The sequence below is a fragment of the Lupinus angustifolius genome, chromosome LG17 (genome assembly GCF_001865875.1).
Source record: "Lupinus angustifolius cultivar Tanjil chromosome LG17, LupAngTanjil_v1.0, whole genome shotgun sequence".
Classification (NCBI taxonomy): Eukaryota; Viridiplantae; Streptophyta; class Magnoliopsida; order Fabales; family Fabaceae; genus Lupinus; species Lupinus angustifolius.
The window spans coordinates 5,101,164-5,119,648 of NC_032025.1; the positions used below are offsets into that span (position 1 = coordinate 5,101,164).

At 36.2% G+C, this 18,485-nt stretch overlaps 1 protein-coding gene across 1 annotated transcript; it reads left to right on the forward strand.

The window, feature by feature from the left end:
- Positions 1,019 to 15,920, forward strand: LOC109331543 (AP-1 complex subunit gamma-2-like). Its single transcript, XM_019566109.1, has 18 exons — positions 1,019 to 1,130; positions 2,668 to 2,970; positions 3,122 to 3,263; positions 3,751 to 3,924; positions 4,792 to 4,971; positions 6,525 to 6,679; positions 8,178 to 8,268; positions 8,365 to 8,528; positions 8,680 to 8,734; positions 9,316 to 9,438; positions 9,527 to 9,622; positions 10,343 to 10,470; positions 10,774 to 10,878; positions 10,978 to 11,234; positions 11,622 to 11,864; positions 11,954 to 12,129; positions 14,855 to 14,959; positions 15,375 to 15,920. Exons 1-18 carry the CDS (start codon positions 1,099 to 1,101, stop codon positions 15,468 to 15,470), a joined length of 2,625 nt encoding a protein of 874 aa, XP_019421654.1. The 5' UTR covers positions 1,019 to 1,098; the 3' UTR covers positions 15,471 to 15,920.

An 18,485-nucleotide genomic window follows, 5' to 3' on the forward strand; every position in this document is an offset into this window, starting at 1 on the left:
AGTAATATAATACACACAAAAAATAAATAAAGAAATATAATTGGACACAAAAAACATCACATACAAAATATTAAGAAAATAAATATAAGCCTTTATAGAAATATTTATTAAAGAACACAACAAAATTCTATTTTGATATAACAAAACAGAACAAGAAAAATCATATATGGAAATAAAATCATTACGTCAAAGTTGTACACAAAATATAGGGAGGAGTGAAATATAGAGTGATAAAGAATTTATGAAAAGAAAATATAGAGTAAATGATAGTTGAGAGTAAAATGTGATAAAATGGGTGGAGATGATGTATTTATAGTGAAGATATGTTGACTTTCGACTAGGGATACTTGTGAGATTAAATTGGTGCATCATATATGTGAGGTGTTCTTGGGAGAAAAAGGAATATCGGGGAACAATATTGCAAATATTTATTGTTGGTCGGTGTAAGATCACACTAGATTCACAAGATGACTTAAATGTCAAATATTCAATTCATACAAACGACATTTGTTGGGAGGAGTAGCCATATAACTCAAAAGGGAAGTTCCTTACCAAAAAAATGTGAGAATATACCCTTAATAATAGCAAAAAAAAGTAAGTCAATTAAATATGAATGATGAATTGATTTTATCTAAGGAGAACTCAATAAATAGACTACATACAATAAATAATTTATTTTATTATCCACAAAGTCATATATAATTCCTAAACAACATTATTTAAGGAAATATCTTTTATAATTGCATTATTTAGGTAAAAAAAACTTTTTTAATTCCATTTCAAATTTTGGGAGAGATAAAAAAAAATTAAAAAGAATAAAATTGTAAAATGGTTGCAAAAAGGGAAAAGAGAAAGAGGAAGGTGGGTGTTGAGTTGTTTCACCCCAACACACATTTCTACAGAAAAATTCATCCTTTCACACTTTGAGACACCAACACTCGCTTCATCTCTCAGATCCGAATCTCATTTTCTCTTTCTTTCCATTTCTTCTTCTCATCAATTCGGATCTCACTTTCCAGTTTCGATTATCGCCTTCGATTCCTCCCCTTCACAATTGGATCCGATTGATTTGAAAGTCGCAACACACAGTCATCAATCATGAACCCTTTCTCTTCCGGCACGCGTTTGAGGTCAGCAATTCAACATATTTGTTTAATTCAAACATCAATTACCACACAATTTGCCAATGTGTTCAAAAACTTGTTCATTTATAGTTAAGAATCTTGATTAATGATATACACTGAGGATTTAGACGTAATGATTATTGCTTTATTGTTTATAAATGCTCAACTTAGTTATAGTTTCGGGAATTTTGACTTCTGTCAAGTGGGGTTAACTAAAAGTAGTATTTTTTTGTTTTGTGAAGAATTCATTTTGGTGGCTGATTTTGATGTGCTTAGCTTAGTTGGTGTAGTCACAGTATCTGAGTCGTATACCAAAATGTTAGCCTTCTACGCATACATACATTCCACTCTAGGCATCAAGCACCAACCTATGGCATGTTTGGTATTGATTATTGATCATTTCCTAGTTAAAATTTGCCAAAATACAGTAATTTATTTTGATGTGCTTAAGTCCCATGAAGTTATTTTAATGAATTCCCAGGCATGTTTGACGCGCTTAAGATTTTGATCATAAGCTATTTTGAATACAGTAAGTGAATTCAAAGACCAGCTAAAATAAACACTTCACATCTTCACCCAAGGATCTTTCCTATGTTTCTACAACCAATGGAACAATTTATAAACAATATATCTTCTGTCTATTTTAAGATAAAATCCTTTATACTAAGCTTAGGCATACAGACGTGTAGTTCCAATATTCTAAGCAACTGAACACAGTGGAAAAGTGATCATGAGGTTTAGGATCATAGCAGTGCACGACTTACAAATTATAAGGTAGATTTTGGTTTGGTCCCCTCATCTGCAGAGTGTCGCTGATGTTTGTCCATATTGAGTACCACAACCAACTTGATGAGACTTAATTCTGCAGTCAATTGTTGCATAGGCTGTTTATGTACAGCGTTGTTAAAAAATTAGAACACAAAAGATTAAGAATAAATAGAATGCACAATGTGTTAGTTGCATTATTCCTCAGGATAAGTAATGTATTCAGAGATTAATATCCTATGGTATTGGTTGCAATATTGGGCCTGTCTTGGTTGTCCTAATGAACGTAAGTCATTTTCTTTCACGGTGAGCAGGTTTTGGAAGGGGAGGAGAATGCTGTGTCTTAAGCTCTCAGCCTCTCACTTATACCAGTTTAATTTGTTTCTTAATAATGAGAGAATCTCTTGTCTTCCCCTTTTATACCAACTTGATATCCTTGAAATAACGTTAAATACATGATTTGGAACTGCAATCCTCCATAAAGTCACTAACTCAAGCAGGTTACATAAATGATTTGGAACTGCAATCCTCCATACAGTCACTAACTCAAGCAGTATTTTATTATCTACATATGCCTGTGGCAATGTGTGTTTTTGGTTGTGTATCTGTGATTGACTTTTTATTTCAAAATACCTTTGGGTTGCAAAATAATATACAGTTAGCATATTGTGAGTTCTTTTTCATGTTGCAAAACTGATAAACCTTTAATATATAGTTTCCATTTGAGTTTATTATAATCAATATATTTTATTTGCCCGGTTCGTACCTCAACTTGTAGGGACATGATTCGGGCCATACGTGCTTGCAAGACTGCTTCAGAAGAGCGTGCTGTTGTAAGAAAAGAATGTGCTGCCATTCGCGCTTCAATAAATGAAAATGATCAAGACTATAGGCATCGGAATCTGGCTAAGCTAATGTTCATCCACATGCTTGGCTATCCCACACATTTTGGTCAAATGGAGTGCCTCAAGTTGATAGCATCTCCCGGATTTCCAGAGAAGAGAATCGGCTACCTTGGCCTCATGTTGCTTCTTGATGAAAGGCAAGAAGTTCTAATGTTGGTGACCAATTCATTGAAACAGTATCCATTTTGTAGTCAAAGTTTCATTTTGTTTCTGCATTCCTTGATTTTTACTTTCCATTTCACAAACGTGATATTGACATTGATTTTCTAACAAAATGAGGGGAAAATATTGATAATGAGTTATAGTGGAGCCTTAACTAAATCACAGAGACCTTAATCACACAAACCAGTATATAGTGGGACTTGCACTTTGTGCTTTAGGAAACATTTGTTCAGCGGAAATGGCTCGTGATCTTGCACCAGAGGTTGAGAGATTACTGCATTTCCGTGATCCAAATATTCGGAAGAAGGTAACTTTTTCATTAAACCTCATGTATTTCACCAGAGTTCTATCTCTTCCCGAACATTTAAATTTAATATGCATATATATTTGGGACGTATAATCACTCATGATCAAATGATACCAAAACTTGGTCTTAGTTATAATATTGAATATGAAGGTTAGCTGGTCGCAGTTGTAGACATTATTTTGCTTTGACTACAAATACTATTTTGTTTAATGTTGTTTGCATGTTTCTTTTTCTTTCATTTTATTTATTTTGAGTGGAAGCCTGCCTATTAAAAATTTAACATTCTTAAGAACTTAACATCCAACAGGCTGGTCCCATCATCTAATGTTATTTGTCAGTGTTTTGTGATCTCCCAACTCCTGTTTTCTAAATAATTGTAACCATTTAATGCAATGCAGTGACTCTGTTATTTATGAAACATTCCCTGTTTAACTTCTTGATTTATTGTTGTTCATTCTCATAATTAACCACACTCACTGTTATATAGGCAGCATTATGTTCTATAAGGATCATAAAGAAGGTTCCAGACCTGGCAGAAAATTTTGTCGTTCCTGCTATTTCCTTACTCAGGGAGAAGCATCATGGAGTTTTGATCACTGCGGTTCAGCTTTGTACAGATCTGTGTAAAATTAGCACAGAAGCTCTTGAGCATATTAGAAAGGTAACTTCCCATCTTTCTTAGAATTATTTTGTCATCACACAGTGTATTTTCTAGAAAACACTTGATATTAATTGAAGTAAACTTATCTACAATAGGGATGACATCTTCTGTCTCAAAAAGTGCGTCACTTCATGTACCACCACTTGTGATTGGTAAAAAATACTTAATTATTAAAATTTTAACTTAAATATATCTTTTCAACCAATCACAAGTAAGTGGTGCATGGAGTGGTACATTTTTTGGACAGAAGATGTGCTCCCTCTACAATAGACTTAGCATGTCAAAATCACTCTGCACTGCAATATTAAATTATCGTTATATATGTGCAGTCTTCTTGGTGTTCTGAATTAAAATCTTCCATGAATTCTTGAACTTACAGATTCACAAGTGTTGTGAGAAATTTAATGAAGTTATTTTTCCTGGACTCCTAAGATTTGTTTAAATATATTTTGAAATTGCCTTGCAAAATTTGAAACACACATTAGTTCATTTTTTTTCTCTTTCTTTTGTTTTCTTCTGGAGGATATCTTAACCTTCTTTGTATTTCCCTTCTTTCTTAATGATTTTTTCTTATAGAAGTGTTTGATCTTTTCTTACGAGCTATTGTAGCGGTGTTTATAAACTCATGCTTTCATGGACTAGTTTACAAACCCCACAGATGTGTTAGTTTTTGCAAGCAAGTCTGGTAATTAAGTTTATGTAGTATATACTTGAGTAAGCTGCAAAGACATGTAAACAGGGTTCATAGATTTTACTTTTTTATCTCAAAGTTTACCACCAATGGCATTTTTATGTGAAGTTCCTTCTATAAATTTAGCTTTGATTGTGGCCAGCTTTAACAAAATATTCTTTGAACAATTATTGCAGAGATGCACAGATGGTTTGGTCAGAACTCTTAGGGATCTGGCAAACAGTCCTTATTCACCAGAATATGATATTGCTGGCATCACAGACCCTTTTCTCCATATCAGATTGCTTAAACTTTTGCGAGTGTTGGGTGAAGGTGATGCTGGTGCTAGTGACTCTATGAATGACATACTTGCCCAGGTGAGTTCTGTGTACGTATTGAATTTTATAGTATTATGTAATTAATTGCTCATGTGCAGAGTGATTGGGTTATTTGTCATTTTTGCATGGTTATGTTGATGACCTTGTATGTTCATTTGTGGAAAACTGTATATGCTTCTAGGATATCTTTTCCACTTGCATGCAATTTGATTAAGGGGAACCTTAGTACTGACACATTAATATGGTCATCCAAATTCCTTAGGATTGAAATTTTTTTTCTGGAATAAATTTTTTAATTATTGGGAGAAGATACAATAAGCAAGCCTTAATCCCACTAGTTAGGGTCGGCTATTTTATAGAGAGAAGATAAAAAAGTATTATAAGGGAGGATAGAATGTCCTCTAAAATAGGAAGAAAAAAAACTGGATACAACATGGGGAAGAAAAATTGAAGAATATCAGCTGGGATTCCTAGCATCTCGAAATATCTGAAATAGCAACTCCCTTGAAACTACTGTGCGCAGATATCCAAAGAGAAACCAAACCTTGAACATATCTCTATCCCACAAGGCCACAACAAAAGTAGGTGCAAAGAGAAATCCTATAGCTACAATTGCTCCAGCCAATTGTACCAAGGGCTATTCTGATGTAGATGGAAGAAAACACTATTAAGATTTTGGATGCTGATGTGTTTTGGTGGTACTGTTCCGAAGATGTTTATGTAATGGTTGGTCAGGTTCATCTTGTACTAAAGTCAGACAAAGTCAAAGTGTCAAACAAAGATCGTAAGCTGAACCATTCTTTATGTGTGAACTATAGAAAAATAAATTATTCATCTCCAATGAATTTCGTACTTTTTCGAGAAAGTTGGGGTATCAAAAAAATGGTCGGGTGGGTATAATAGCAATATGGCTATGAAAACAGACTTTTTATGGAAATGCATGAGTACTTCTTTTTTTATGAAAGTTAAAATAGGTGGCTATGATCTAGAGTTATAACTTATAAGTGTCTATGAGAGTTTGTTCAATTGTTGACATTAATCTGAATTGGTGTTAAAGTAACATGTTAAATTGTAAATTGTGCTTAGTGTTATGCTGATTTGCAAGATGTGTCTAAAGAAGTTTTTTTAATCTTAAAAGCTAAGTAAAATGATGATGAAAGTATACTTTTTAGAATATGCTTGAAATTTAATATTTTTTCACACATATATTTGCTTGTTGTGAGCCCACAATGGTAAGGTTGCTGCTTAGTGACCAATAGGTCACGGGTTCAAATTTGTGTGTATTCAGGGGAAGGGAGGGGTCATGTATTGTATGTAATCGCTGAAAATGGAAGCCTACTTAAAATCCTGGATTTCTTTTCTCTTCAAATGCAACTGTAGCTGTATATATATTCTATCTAATTCTTTAAAGAATTATGAGGAGGGTTGCAAGGGAAAAGAGGGGTTCTTAGTGTCTATGCTTAATTGTGTAACACTTTAGTAAATCAGGCTTATTTTTGGGTAGGGAGTAGTATGGCATATATGCTGTAATTAAATATGTATGATTTGGTCATTTTAGATGCTTCAGTATTTTAACTTTCTATCCTTTTTAGGTGGCCACGAAGACTGAGTCGAATAAAGTTGCAGGGAATGCCATTTTATACGAGTGTGTTCAAACAATAATGAGCGTTGAAGATAATGGTGGCTTACGTGTGCTTGCCATCAATATCTTGGGGAGATTCTTGTCAAACCGTGACAACAATATCAGGTTTACTTCTGGTCATTGTTTTCCCTTAATAATTAACTGAAAAACTTTGAAGGCTAACAAACACTATAAGTTCAGTGTTTGCTTCCCAAATTTCCACTTGTAAAAGCTGAAAGAATCACATAAAAATTAAGGATTATTAGAGATCTGTTAAGTATATAAAATCATTAATGTCCTTCACCCAACAGCTTAAGCTTTTGGGAGAATTGGTTCTTGAGATGGTATAGAGCCTATAGCCCATCTCTATCCTTCCTGAAATTCAGTCGTTCCCATTGTCTATCGCATAGTCTGATAGGCTCCTGTGTCAAGGGGTGTTGGGAGTCTCACATCACATGCCTCAATTTCTGGGATGTGGTTTATATACCTATTGGGCTACTGCACTTAATTTCAATTGGTTTTCAGATGGAACCTGACATGGTATAAGAGCCTTTATGACCAAGTGTTCAAGAGTTCAATCCTCGATGTCCCCAATCCTCTGAATAAATAAAAGAAGTTAAAATTTCAGCACAAGGTTTTTTAGGCTTATGCATCATCCGCACTTCAATCCTAAAGGGCTATTGCATGAGGAGACATATTAGATAGATAAAATCATTCACATGCCTTCACCCAACATTCTATGTTAGAATAATTAGGCCAGACTTCACCCCAAAAGCTCACTAATAGGAAGGGGGTTGCCCAAGTCATTATAAACGGTTCATCCCTCACATATTCAACTGGTGCAAGACTTCAATACTCTAAAACCCCCTTTACAGCCAGGATTGGACATCCGAAGTGTGATGTTCGCAGGACTGGACATCTACGGGTGACCCAATATCATGGCAAGGCTCTAATTCCATATTAGAATTATTGGGCCTATGCCCACCTCAGAAGCTAGTTCATAAGGGGAGGATTGCCCAAGAGGGCAAGACATTATAAGTGGCTCTTGGCTCATATTCTCAACTGATGTAGGACTTCAATACTTTAATGCACCCCCCTTGAGGCTTGATTGAATAAATCTAAGATGTTTCCTCCTACCAACCAATGATGCCTGATTGCAGTTCACTTAATTGATACAAAAATCTAGGAAATGCTCATCAGTAGGATTGATATTTTGGCCTCTTTAAATTTTCTCCTGTTCTATTCCAACCATAATGCTCATGGTTGTATTAAGCAATTTATATTTGGTTATATTGTTTAGACATATGTGCTGTGACTATTATTGCGTCTTTGGATGTTGACAGAAAAAGACATAAATAACTGTTAAATTAGTAAAAAGGATGGCATTGGGGCGAGGGGTTGAGTAAGGAACAAAATTGTGTATAGAATCAGTTGTGTGCCCTCATTTAGTACTTTTTAAAGTTTGATAAATTAATGTCTCATCTCCTGTGTTGTTCCCCAAGCCCTATATTCATTCCACCCCTATGTTTTTCGTTTTTATTTTTAATTTTTTTAGTTTTATGTGTCATGATTGACATGCCTCATTATTGAAGTGAATCTTACTTTTCCTACCTTCTTCCCTCAGATATGTGGCATTAAACATGCTGATGAAGGCTGTAACTGTTGATGCTCAGGCTGTGCAGAGACACCGTGCAACAATTCTAGAATGTGTGAAGGTATTGATTTGTTGTATTTTTTCTTGCTTCATATTTATGAAAAAGATGAGTTTTATGTACAACTTGAGAAGTTGGTGACTTGACTCTTCACTTCAGGATTCAGATGCTTCAATTCAGAAAAGAGCCCTTGAACTTGTATATGTTCTGGTGAATGAAACTAATGTGAAGCCCTTAGCGAAAGAGCTAATAGATTATCTGAAAGTCAGCGATCATGATTTCAGAGGGGATCTTACTGCCAAAATTTGCTCCATAGTTGCAAAGTGAGTAATTAGGTTTTGAATGGCATTCCCATTATACAATGTTCCCATCTTTGTTACCCCCTGTCAGTTTAGATCTAGTATTTAGAGATTTTGTTTAAATTACATCCATAAATGTAGTTGGTTGACCATCATTTATTTATTGGTGCTTCAGGTTTTCCCCAGAGAAGATCTGGTACATTGATCAGATGCTCAAGGTTCTTTCTGAGGTATAAACATAAGAGGCAAGCTTTATATTAAATTAAAATCTGCAAGTCGAAAGTCCCAACACATGCTAGTTTTTAGGATATTTATCAAATCAGTGATGTATCTGTGTGTATATTTGATATTTCTATTGCTTCTCATCCCTACATTTGTTACTTCTGGTATCATCCCATGGAAAAGAATATTTCTGGTGACAACTTTATATTTTCCCCACAAGCATGAATAACTTTTTATTATCTTTTTATGATTTGTGGCTCAGGAATCAATGTTCAAACTGCTGCATGTAAACAATTCCATATTCTTTATCAATAATTTGATTCACTATTGCATTGCTTCTGTCTATGACATAAAGTATTACCTATTAAATTTGATACTGTGTTGTGATTACTATTTGGAGAGTGAACCTTGTTGCCACTGTAAGATTGCCGCTGCCTCGTTACCCGATGGCCACGGATTCTAGTCATGGAAACAACCTCTCCGCTTATATATTGTAATTACTGCTTTGGTGCTTGTGCTGCTCATGTTGAGCCATTCTATGCAGTCATATATTCGGTGCAAGTATTGATCTTTATCATACTGTTAGTAGGCTGGAAATTTTGTAAAAGATGAAGTATGGCATGCTTTAATTGTTGTGATAAGCAATGCTTCTGAGCTTCATGGATATACAGTGAGAGCATTATACAGGGCATTTCAAACGTCAACTGAACAGGTGCTCACTCCTGCTTTGGCAAAATCTAGGCATCTTATTGATTTGCATTTGATGCCATTCATATAACAGTTAGTGAATTTCTCATCAGGAAATTCTAGTTCGAGTTACAGTCTGGTGCATTGGAGAGTTCGGTGACATGCTAGTCAATAATGTTGGAATGCTTGACATAGAAGATCCAATAACAGTTAGTGAATGCTTCTGCTTGAAAGTTTATAAATGTTTTTTGGGTGAATTTTACTTTTTACATATGTCTATACTGCTACTTAAAGTGCATGAAAATGATAATCACTTGAACATAAGCAATCATTTAACTAGTTGATATAGTACTATTCTCGGAAATTTCTAGTTGAATATGTTCTAACAGTACCCTCTGATTAGGCTTCCTTTTGTATGGCTCCTATTCGGATGATGGATAATAACTGAAAAAATAAAATCCACTAGCTCCCAAACCACTTCCTCACTGATGACATGAGTATTCTGGTTAAGAAAACAGGTTTAAGTACTGGATTTGTTTTGCACGTTTGATTATTATATTTAACATGCTCTCTGGCAGAAACTTTTTCAAGTTATTTGCAAATTTTACAAAATCTGGGCACAGCATGCATGAGGTGCTAAAACCATAAACCATATGATCATCATGGCTTCCTTCCCTTTCTAATCCTTAGTGCATAATTGGACTGTATTGTACAGAGGAATGAGCCAATGCCCATTGTGTCTTTTTTTCTGTGAGAGAGATGCAACTTAATTTAGTAATGATTGTATTGCTGATTATTGATGCCTCTAAATGGTCTTCTTGTACACAGAAGCACATATTAAAATATACAATATCAATCTTCTATTACATGGCTTTTATCAAATTTTTAAATGTTTTTATTCTTAAATCTCAAATTTTCCATTCTTGCAGGTGACTGAATCAGATGCAGTGGATGTTTTAGAGATTGCTATAAAACGACATGCATCAGATCTTACCACAAAAGTGATGGCTTTGGTTGCTCTATTAAAGCTCTCTTCACGTTTTCCATCATGTTCAGAGTATGATCTGTTTTTCAAATTCTTTGACTCTTTCATCACCTTTAAAATGAATTTGTTTCTTCTTTTCTGGCTTTTTTCACTTGAGAGGTATCTGGAATGTAATATTCATGTTGAAATTCACAAGAGCTTTAAGAGAGTTTTAAAATGTTTAATTTCTAGCATGGCATTTGATGTCTATGGCAAATCGGAGGATCTTGCTGCACCCATGTCCCTTCTTTTGCTATGCACTCCAAAGACTGAAGCACCTATTACAAGCTTATTTGTATATTCACATAGGAATTTTAGAATCTTTTGAATGTACAGGAGGATCAGGGAAATTATTGTTCCCTTCAAGGGGAACTTTGTGCTAGAGTTGCAGCAGAGATCTATTGAATTCAATTCGATTATTGCAAAGCATCAAAATATTAGGTGAGATTAATTAAGTTGCTTATTATATTATGCCAAGAGCTTGAGTTTCCACTGCACTCTCATTAGAGGAATCCTATTATGAAAATTTGTCACATGCAGGTCTATGCTTGTAGAAAGGATGCCAGTTTTGGATGAGGCAACTTTTGTTGGTAGGAGGGATGGGTCTTTGCCAGGCGCAGCTTCAACTACACTAGCACCTTCAGTTAGTCTTCCCAATGGAGTAGCCAAACCCGTGGCTCCTCTTATAGATCTTCTTGATCTAAGTTCAGATGATGCTCCTGCACCTAGCTCTTCTGGTGGCGATCTTCTTCACGACCTTCTTGGTGTTGATCTGTCACCGGCATCAAAACAATCTGGTTAGTGTTTGCGGTGTATCTTAGAAATTATTATAATGCTTTAAAAACTAATTATTTTCATCTTTGTTTCTGTAATTTTTTATATGTAAAATTAGAATGGTTTCATGCATAGAATAGTAAGCAGCATTGTTTTATGAAAAGCCCTCTTTATTTTTTGAATGTAAGAAAGACCTTGCTCTAAATGGACTTATTGACAATTTAGTTTTGATAAAGTCCAGTGGCATTGTTTGGTCTATCTAGCCAACCCCACCTATTGGGATAGGATTTCTGTGGTGGTTGTTGTTGTTTGGTTTTGTTAAGAAACATGCAAATTTATTCACTTTTCTTTATCGTGAATACTTCATTCAACATATTCTTGTTGTGTCTCATTTTTATTTGCATTTTAAGGTGCTGGTCAAACTTCAAACAGTGCTGCAGATGTTCTTTTGGATCTTTTGTCTATCGGATCACCTTCTGCCCCAAGCACCTCATCTACAGTCGACATCTTATCCTCCAGTGCAAGTAACAAGGCACCGGTTTCACCATTGAATGACCTCTCACCACTTTCACTTTCTTCAAGAGCAACTTCAAATGCTGGAGCTGCTCCTATGTTGGATGCATTGGATGGTTTTTCCCCCAGCCCACCAACAGGTTGTAAACTTTGTTTAATATTTGGTCATCATCATTGATTGAGATTTAGTCAAAGTATTGATTCGTCGTCCTTCTCTTATCATGACTAGAAAATAATGTACCAGTTCATCCGTCTATTACTGCATTTGAGAGCAGCCACTTGAGGCTAACATTCGATTTCTCAAAACAACCAGGAAATCCACAAACAACAATTATCCATGCTACCTTTATGAATTTGTCCTTCGATACATATACAGATTTTGTTTTCCAGGCAGCAGTTCCAAAGGTATGTCAGTCAGTATGTTCAGCTTTCTACACGTACCTCTAAGATCATCATCATTGTAATTTTAAACATATAATTTGAACTTACCACTTTCAATGATATCATCATTTTCATTATAATTGTGTTAACTTCAGGTTTCATGCTTTCAAATTCCCGTTGAATATTATCCTCCCATTCCTTTTTTAACTTAGAGGGTGAGCCTCAACGCAACAGTAAGGTTGTTGTTTAGCGACCAAGAGATCATTGGTTCAAATCCTGAAACAATCTCTCCGCTTGTGGGGATAAGACTGTGTACATCTACCCTCTCCATACCCCACTAGGTGGGGAGTCTCATGTATTGGGCCGCCCTTTTATTCCTTTTTTTATTTGTAATTTTGAAGAAAGAAAATATGATAAAAAGGAAATATTATTAGAAAAGAAGAAGAATATTACATTACATGATGATAGAAAAACCTAGAAGCTAAGGCAAAAGGGTCATGCATCAAAGCATGCTGGTCTCGCTGCATATAGACCAAATGATCACCACCATAAAGTCATGTGTTTTGCACCAGAACAAAGTAAAAAAAAAAAAGTAACCTTATCCTAGACATAATCATGAGTCGAAAAGGTGACTTTGAATATTGTGTTGTTCCTTTCCAACCAAATACACCAACAGACTGCAGAAATAGAGTATTGCCATAGAATTTTGCCAAAACCTCTGAACTTACTAAGCAGGAAAGACTTCAAGTCCATAGGATATATCCAAGGCTCCTGAGATACCAAGCAACCTATCCCAAAGCACCTTTACTGTTGAGCAATGTAAAAACAGATGAGGTCTATTTTCAGAATCTAAACCACACGTTATGCATGTATTAGGTGATAAAACAGCTAGAGGTTTTGGGCTTCCCTAAACGAAAACTATTTTAGTTTTGAGAAAGTGTCAAGAACTGGAAAAAGGGACTTACATGTGGACGTCCGTAATGGATCGAGGGCCTAGATTCTTAAATCACATGGAGTAGGGAGCCGGATATTACCAATTTAGACCAAGGGAGACTGAAGCTCATCAACCTCTCTATCATGCAGTTTCCTGAAGAAATGGAGATTCCAAGGCAGATCATCTAGAGAGAAAATCAACATATAGGGACTTTATGCATAGAGGAGAGCCAAAAAAAGTCTTGGAAAACATTCAAAGAAAGGGGCATTACCATCCCAAACATCTTCCCAAAAAGTTTATAACAGGATTAAGTTTGCTAATTTTGTATATAATGTATAGCACACATGGTATTTATAATACAAAATATGGTCATAGAAGAGGAATAGACTAATTGCTAATTAATTCCTAATTGAAGTGTATTAACTTACGACCCTAAATATTCACATCTGCTATTTCTAACAAAGTTGACATGAGAACCACCTCTCATCTTCAAGGAATAGTGAGAGACAAAAGAAGGTAAACCATGCGTAATAAAGTTCCAAGGACTAGCATGAGTGCCTCCTCTCACGGGGTTAGTGTCCCACCCATTTGGATGCAAACTATACTTATTGTTAATAACTCGATGCCAAAGGGGGGGTTGTATGAGTAAGAAAGCACCAAAGGCACTTGGCAGCCAAAGCCTTATTCTTGGATACCAAGGCCAAGCCCCCTTCTTCTTAGTCTTACAACAGACTTCCCAATAAACAAGATGGTAATGCCTAGAAGCATCCGTCCCCGACCAAAGAAAATCCTGTGTCCTTTTTTGTTCTGACCACGAAGGATGAGGTACACTTTATGCTCTGATTCCATGAGGCGGAAGAAGGAAGGGGCAACAGACAAGGCTTTATCTGGAAAGGTGGATAGTAACCAATATGATGCATCTCTACCCAACAGTAGCGATTTGGTAAAGCCCCTGCCCCTCTGACTTGAAGCTGAAAATACAAGCTATCATTCTCAAGAACCAAATCAAAGCATTTGGCTGCAATAGATAACAGCTTAACACCTCCCATTCATAAGCACTGAAACAGCTTTAAAAAAGATAAATAGGAGAAGAATAGCCAGACAAATTGTTAAGAAGCAGAGAAGTTACAGACTGGGGTTAAGGGAGACCCAAAGATGGAGCCCAGAAGGAAGACACCGGAAAAAATGTGAAGGAGCAAGAGTTGAAGATTGGAAATGCACCAGAGAAGAAGGCTGTGGAGAGATGAGCAGAAGCAGGTGTCCCATGCGCCCTCATGTGTTGACGTATGGCCGGAAATACAAGGTGGCGGCACATTGGGAGGCTTCCGGAGCCGGTGTTTTGGCAATGAACTTCCCAACCTAAGAGCTTACCAGATCTGAGGTCGTTGGCTGTTGGCAGATGTACAGAAGTGGGAGGGGGGAGACTCACGCAAGTCTCTGTTAGAGAGGGTAGAGGAGAGAGCTTTTATATAATAAAGGCCACTTGTTTCGAGTTTATTCAATCAAAGACTGAATGAATAATGTAATTTTTTAATTCTTAATATGAAGAAAGAACTTGTGATCGTTGCTTCTCATAAACAATGGATTCTACTACTAAAATTGCTTGGAGCTGTCAATAGCTGAGTAATTTCCTTTGTATTACTCTTGATTAGTTATCTAAACTTTTTAGTGCTAAATAATTACATTCGCTCTTTAGAGTTTGATATAATCTTCAACTGTTTTACTGGTTGCTCTGTTGGAATTTCAATTTCTTTTGAACTGCTTCATTATGCTCCATCGTCTAGTACTAATATATGTTGTTGTTTTGACTTTCAGTTTCTCCAATTACAATTAGATCCTGCAAGCAGCAATACTCTCCCTGCTGCTGGAAATGGGTCTATTATGCAAATTCTGAAAGCTACTAATAGCCAACATGGAAAGGTAGAAGTTCTTTGTTAGTTTTGCATTACCATGAATATTTGATTTCCATCACGTGCTTTATGATTTAAATTCTAATAGGAGTGCTGATCACTGACATGTGTTTGCAAAACTGTTAGTGATTTATGTCTAGGGATCAATTAAGTGATCACTGTTTTGATCAAAGCCACTGCGGATATTGCAAGGCTCAATAACAGAATTAAACTCCATTGTATTTTTAGTTAACTTGAAAAGCAGTGAAACTCATTAGGAATTACAAAAAATATATCTTTGTCGATTAAATAAACTCCCTCCTCCATGTCTCTATTTATGCATGGATGAGTGCACGTTTACTTTCTGAGATTATTGTCCCATCTGCATATATGTGTAAGATCTTCTTAGAGAACACTTGATAGCTAGCAACTACTATCTTTTTCAGAAATCTCTTGTTATGCGCATAAGGATAGCATACAAGATAAATGGCAAGGATACACTTGAGGAAGGCCAAATCAATAATTTTCCCCGCGGTTTATGAAGCCAAAATGGTCAAGGATCATGAAGGTGATTCACAAAGACCTATTTTCCCCGTACTCTATAATTACTGGTGCAGTTTTCATGTTTCATTCCTTCAAACAAAGGTGGTGTGGTTCAAGTAACTAGGATCAGTTTTTGGCTCAAATTTGAAGCCTTCTTGGTGGCTTCACATGTTTGGTTAACTCTTTTTTAAACTTAGGTTGTTTATGTACATTAGTATAAAATATTCCTGTATGAAAATATTGAAATTAAAATTTTCCTTTCAAGGCACAATACTTGTGTCATGTTGAGAACTTGCTATTTTCCGGAGGTAGTCTCGTGGTTTTGCTGTCTGAAATTATAGTGTTAATGAATGCAATTTGGTCTCCTTGGACAATTGATATCCTTCATTTGATTTTATGTAACATTTTCCCCTTAAGATTAATGGAATGTAATCTCAAAAGTGTGACAACTTCTTCTTGCTTGATTTCTTGCTCTTCAATTGGAAATGAGGATTTTCCAGTGTGAAGTATGTGCTCGTGATTATCTAACTATTTCTCTGTAATAGTATATTATATTCCTTGAATACTAAGGCCTTAGGAATGTATCTTGATAAATATCAATTCACAATGTTGAGGTTCCAATAAATATGTCAACTATAGATGAAATAATTGAGCTATGGTTGATGTGATGGTGATCTGGTACTAGACTCTAGTTCTGTTGCATGCTGGCCTTTTACTTTGAATTGTTCATTCGAAATCAAACTTCAAGACCCTCACTTGGTGATAGAGGCCCAATTAGATCCACCTGAGTTAAGCATAAATCCAAGTGGCTTGATAATTATGTTGCTAAATAATAATTGTTTTTCTTTTTCTAAAATGTAATGAAAGGCTTGGGGCTAAGGATGTTAAGCCCAAGTCCAGTAGGACTATCCCTAATTTCCTAGTATTTAAACTTTTTTATGCCCTAAAGTGGCTAAGAAGAATTTTTGCACATCAGAGTTTTTAGTTAATTGTTTAGTTTCCTTATTACTTAGTATAACTGCAACAATTCACACTCAATCCCTATCATTTGGTGCTTTCATCTCATACTATGTCTCCCAAAGCTGCATGTAAGGAATTGGACGAGACTATCATTCAGATTTTCGTTGATCTCGACCAGCAAGATCAACGACATGAAGTCATTGCTGAAGCTCTCCGCTCCATCATTGATAAACTCGCAGGTATGCACACTCTACCCCACAACCACCAGATCCCCCTGCACTAGGTTCTTCCTCTCACATCACAAACCCACCTCTTATCTCCACACCCACGCCACCAGACCTATCCCCTATTCCCCCAAACATTTCCCCCACCCATACACCACCAAATATTAACCCCACTTATCCTCCATTTCTCCAAACTCCAGTACCACCTTTTTTTAACCCACACCATTCCTACAGCCGCCCAAGTTTTCCTCCACTACCCACAAACACAACACAACTAAGACCACCTAAACTACAGTTAATACCCTTTGATGGATCGGAACCATTGGACTGGTTGTTCCAAGCTGAACAATTTTTTCAACTTCACTAAGTTTCCCCGGACCAATGCCTACATATGGTTTCTTTTTATATGAAGGGTGCTGCTTTAAGTTGGTTTAAGTAGGCGTTTTACAATGCAATTTTTCGGGATTGGGAAAGTTTCACTCGAGCATTGGAAATTCGTTTTGGTCCTTCCACTTATGAGAACCATCAAGCAGAATTATTTAAACTCCGCCAAACCGGAACAGTAGTAGACTACCAACATCAGTTTGAGCAAATCTGCAACAGAATATGGGGTTTAACACTCGATGTTATTCTTAATTGTTTTTTATCTGGACTGCAGCCAGAAATTCGACAGGAATTAGCTATTTTGAGACCTCTCAACATTGCGGAGGCCTTAGGATTGGCCAAATTGGTGGAATCCAAGATTCGGGACTCTAAACCACCATCATACAACAGAACCAACAGATTTTCCGTCATTCAAAACAACACTATGTTTCCACGTGGTAACACTCTTCAACAATCCTCTGTTCTGGTGAGTGGTTCGTCTCCAATTATGCCTATGAAACGATTAACTACTGCTCAAATGCATGAAAGGCGTGCACAAGGCTTGTGTTTTAATTGTGATGAGAAATTATTTGTCGGACATAAATGCCAAGGAAAACAATTTCTAATGTTATTGGTAGACAAATCATCTTCCAATACTGATGATATCTTAATATCCCTAGAACCCGTGCCCTAGGTAGAGGATTCCTCAACGGAGGAGTTAATCCATTTTCAATTATCCGAGCAGGCACTAGAGGGGCAACTGTCCCCAAGACACTTCGGTTTACGGGTTCTATTGCAGGACATGTTGTTAAAGTCTTAGTTGATACATGAAGTTCACACAATGTGATTCAGCCACGTTTGGCTCATTTTTTACAACTCACAATTTCACCAACTCCTCAATTTTCGGTCATGGTTGGTAATGGCGTTCATATCTATTGCACTGGTTTCTGTGCAGATACTCATATTACTCTGCAAAACCAATTGTTCCATATTCCCTTTAACTTACTACCAATCAAGGGTGCAGATGTGGTATTGGGTATCGAATGGCTTCGAACACTTGGACCGGTAATTTCAGATTTTGCTGTCCCATCAATGACTTTCACTATGGGAGATAATTCTATCACACTTAAGGGGGACAACACATCTACCTTACAACCAGCTACTTTTCACCAACTTACCCGACTCGTCCACATGGATACAATAGCCTCTTTACACACCATTCAATTCCAATCCTTAGACCAACACACTAACCACATAGACCATAACCCTTCCCCTACAAAACCAGAAATACAAGACCTTATCACTAAATATGACCAAGTTTTTACACCCCCACATAGCCTACCCCCTAAAAGACTACATGACCACAATATCCAACTTTTACCAAACACTACAACAATATCTGTTAAACCTTACCGTTACCCCCATTCTCAAAAGGAAATCATGACAAAAATGTTGAAAGAGATGTTG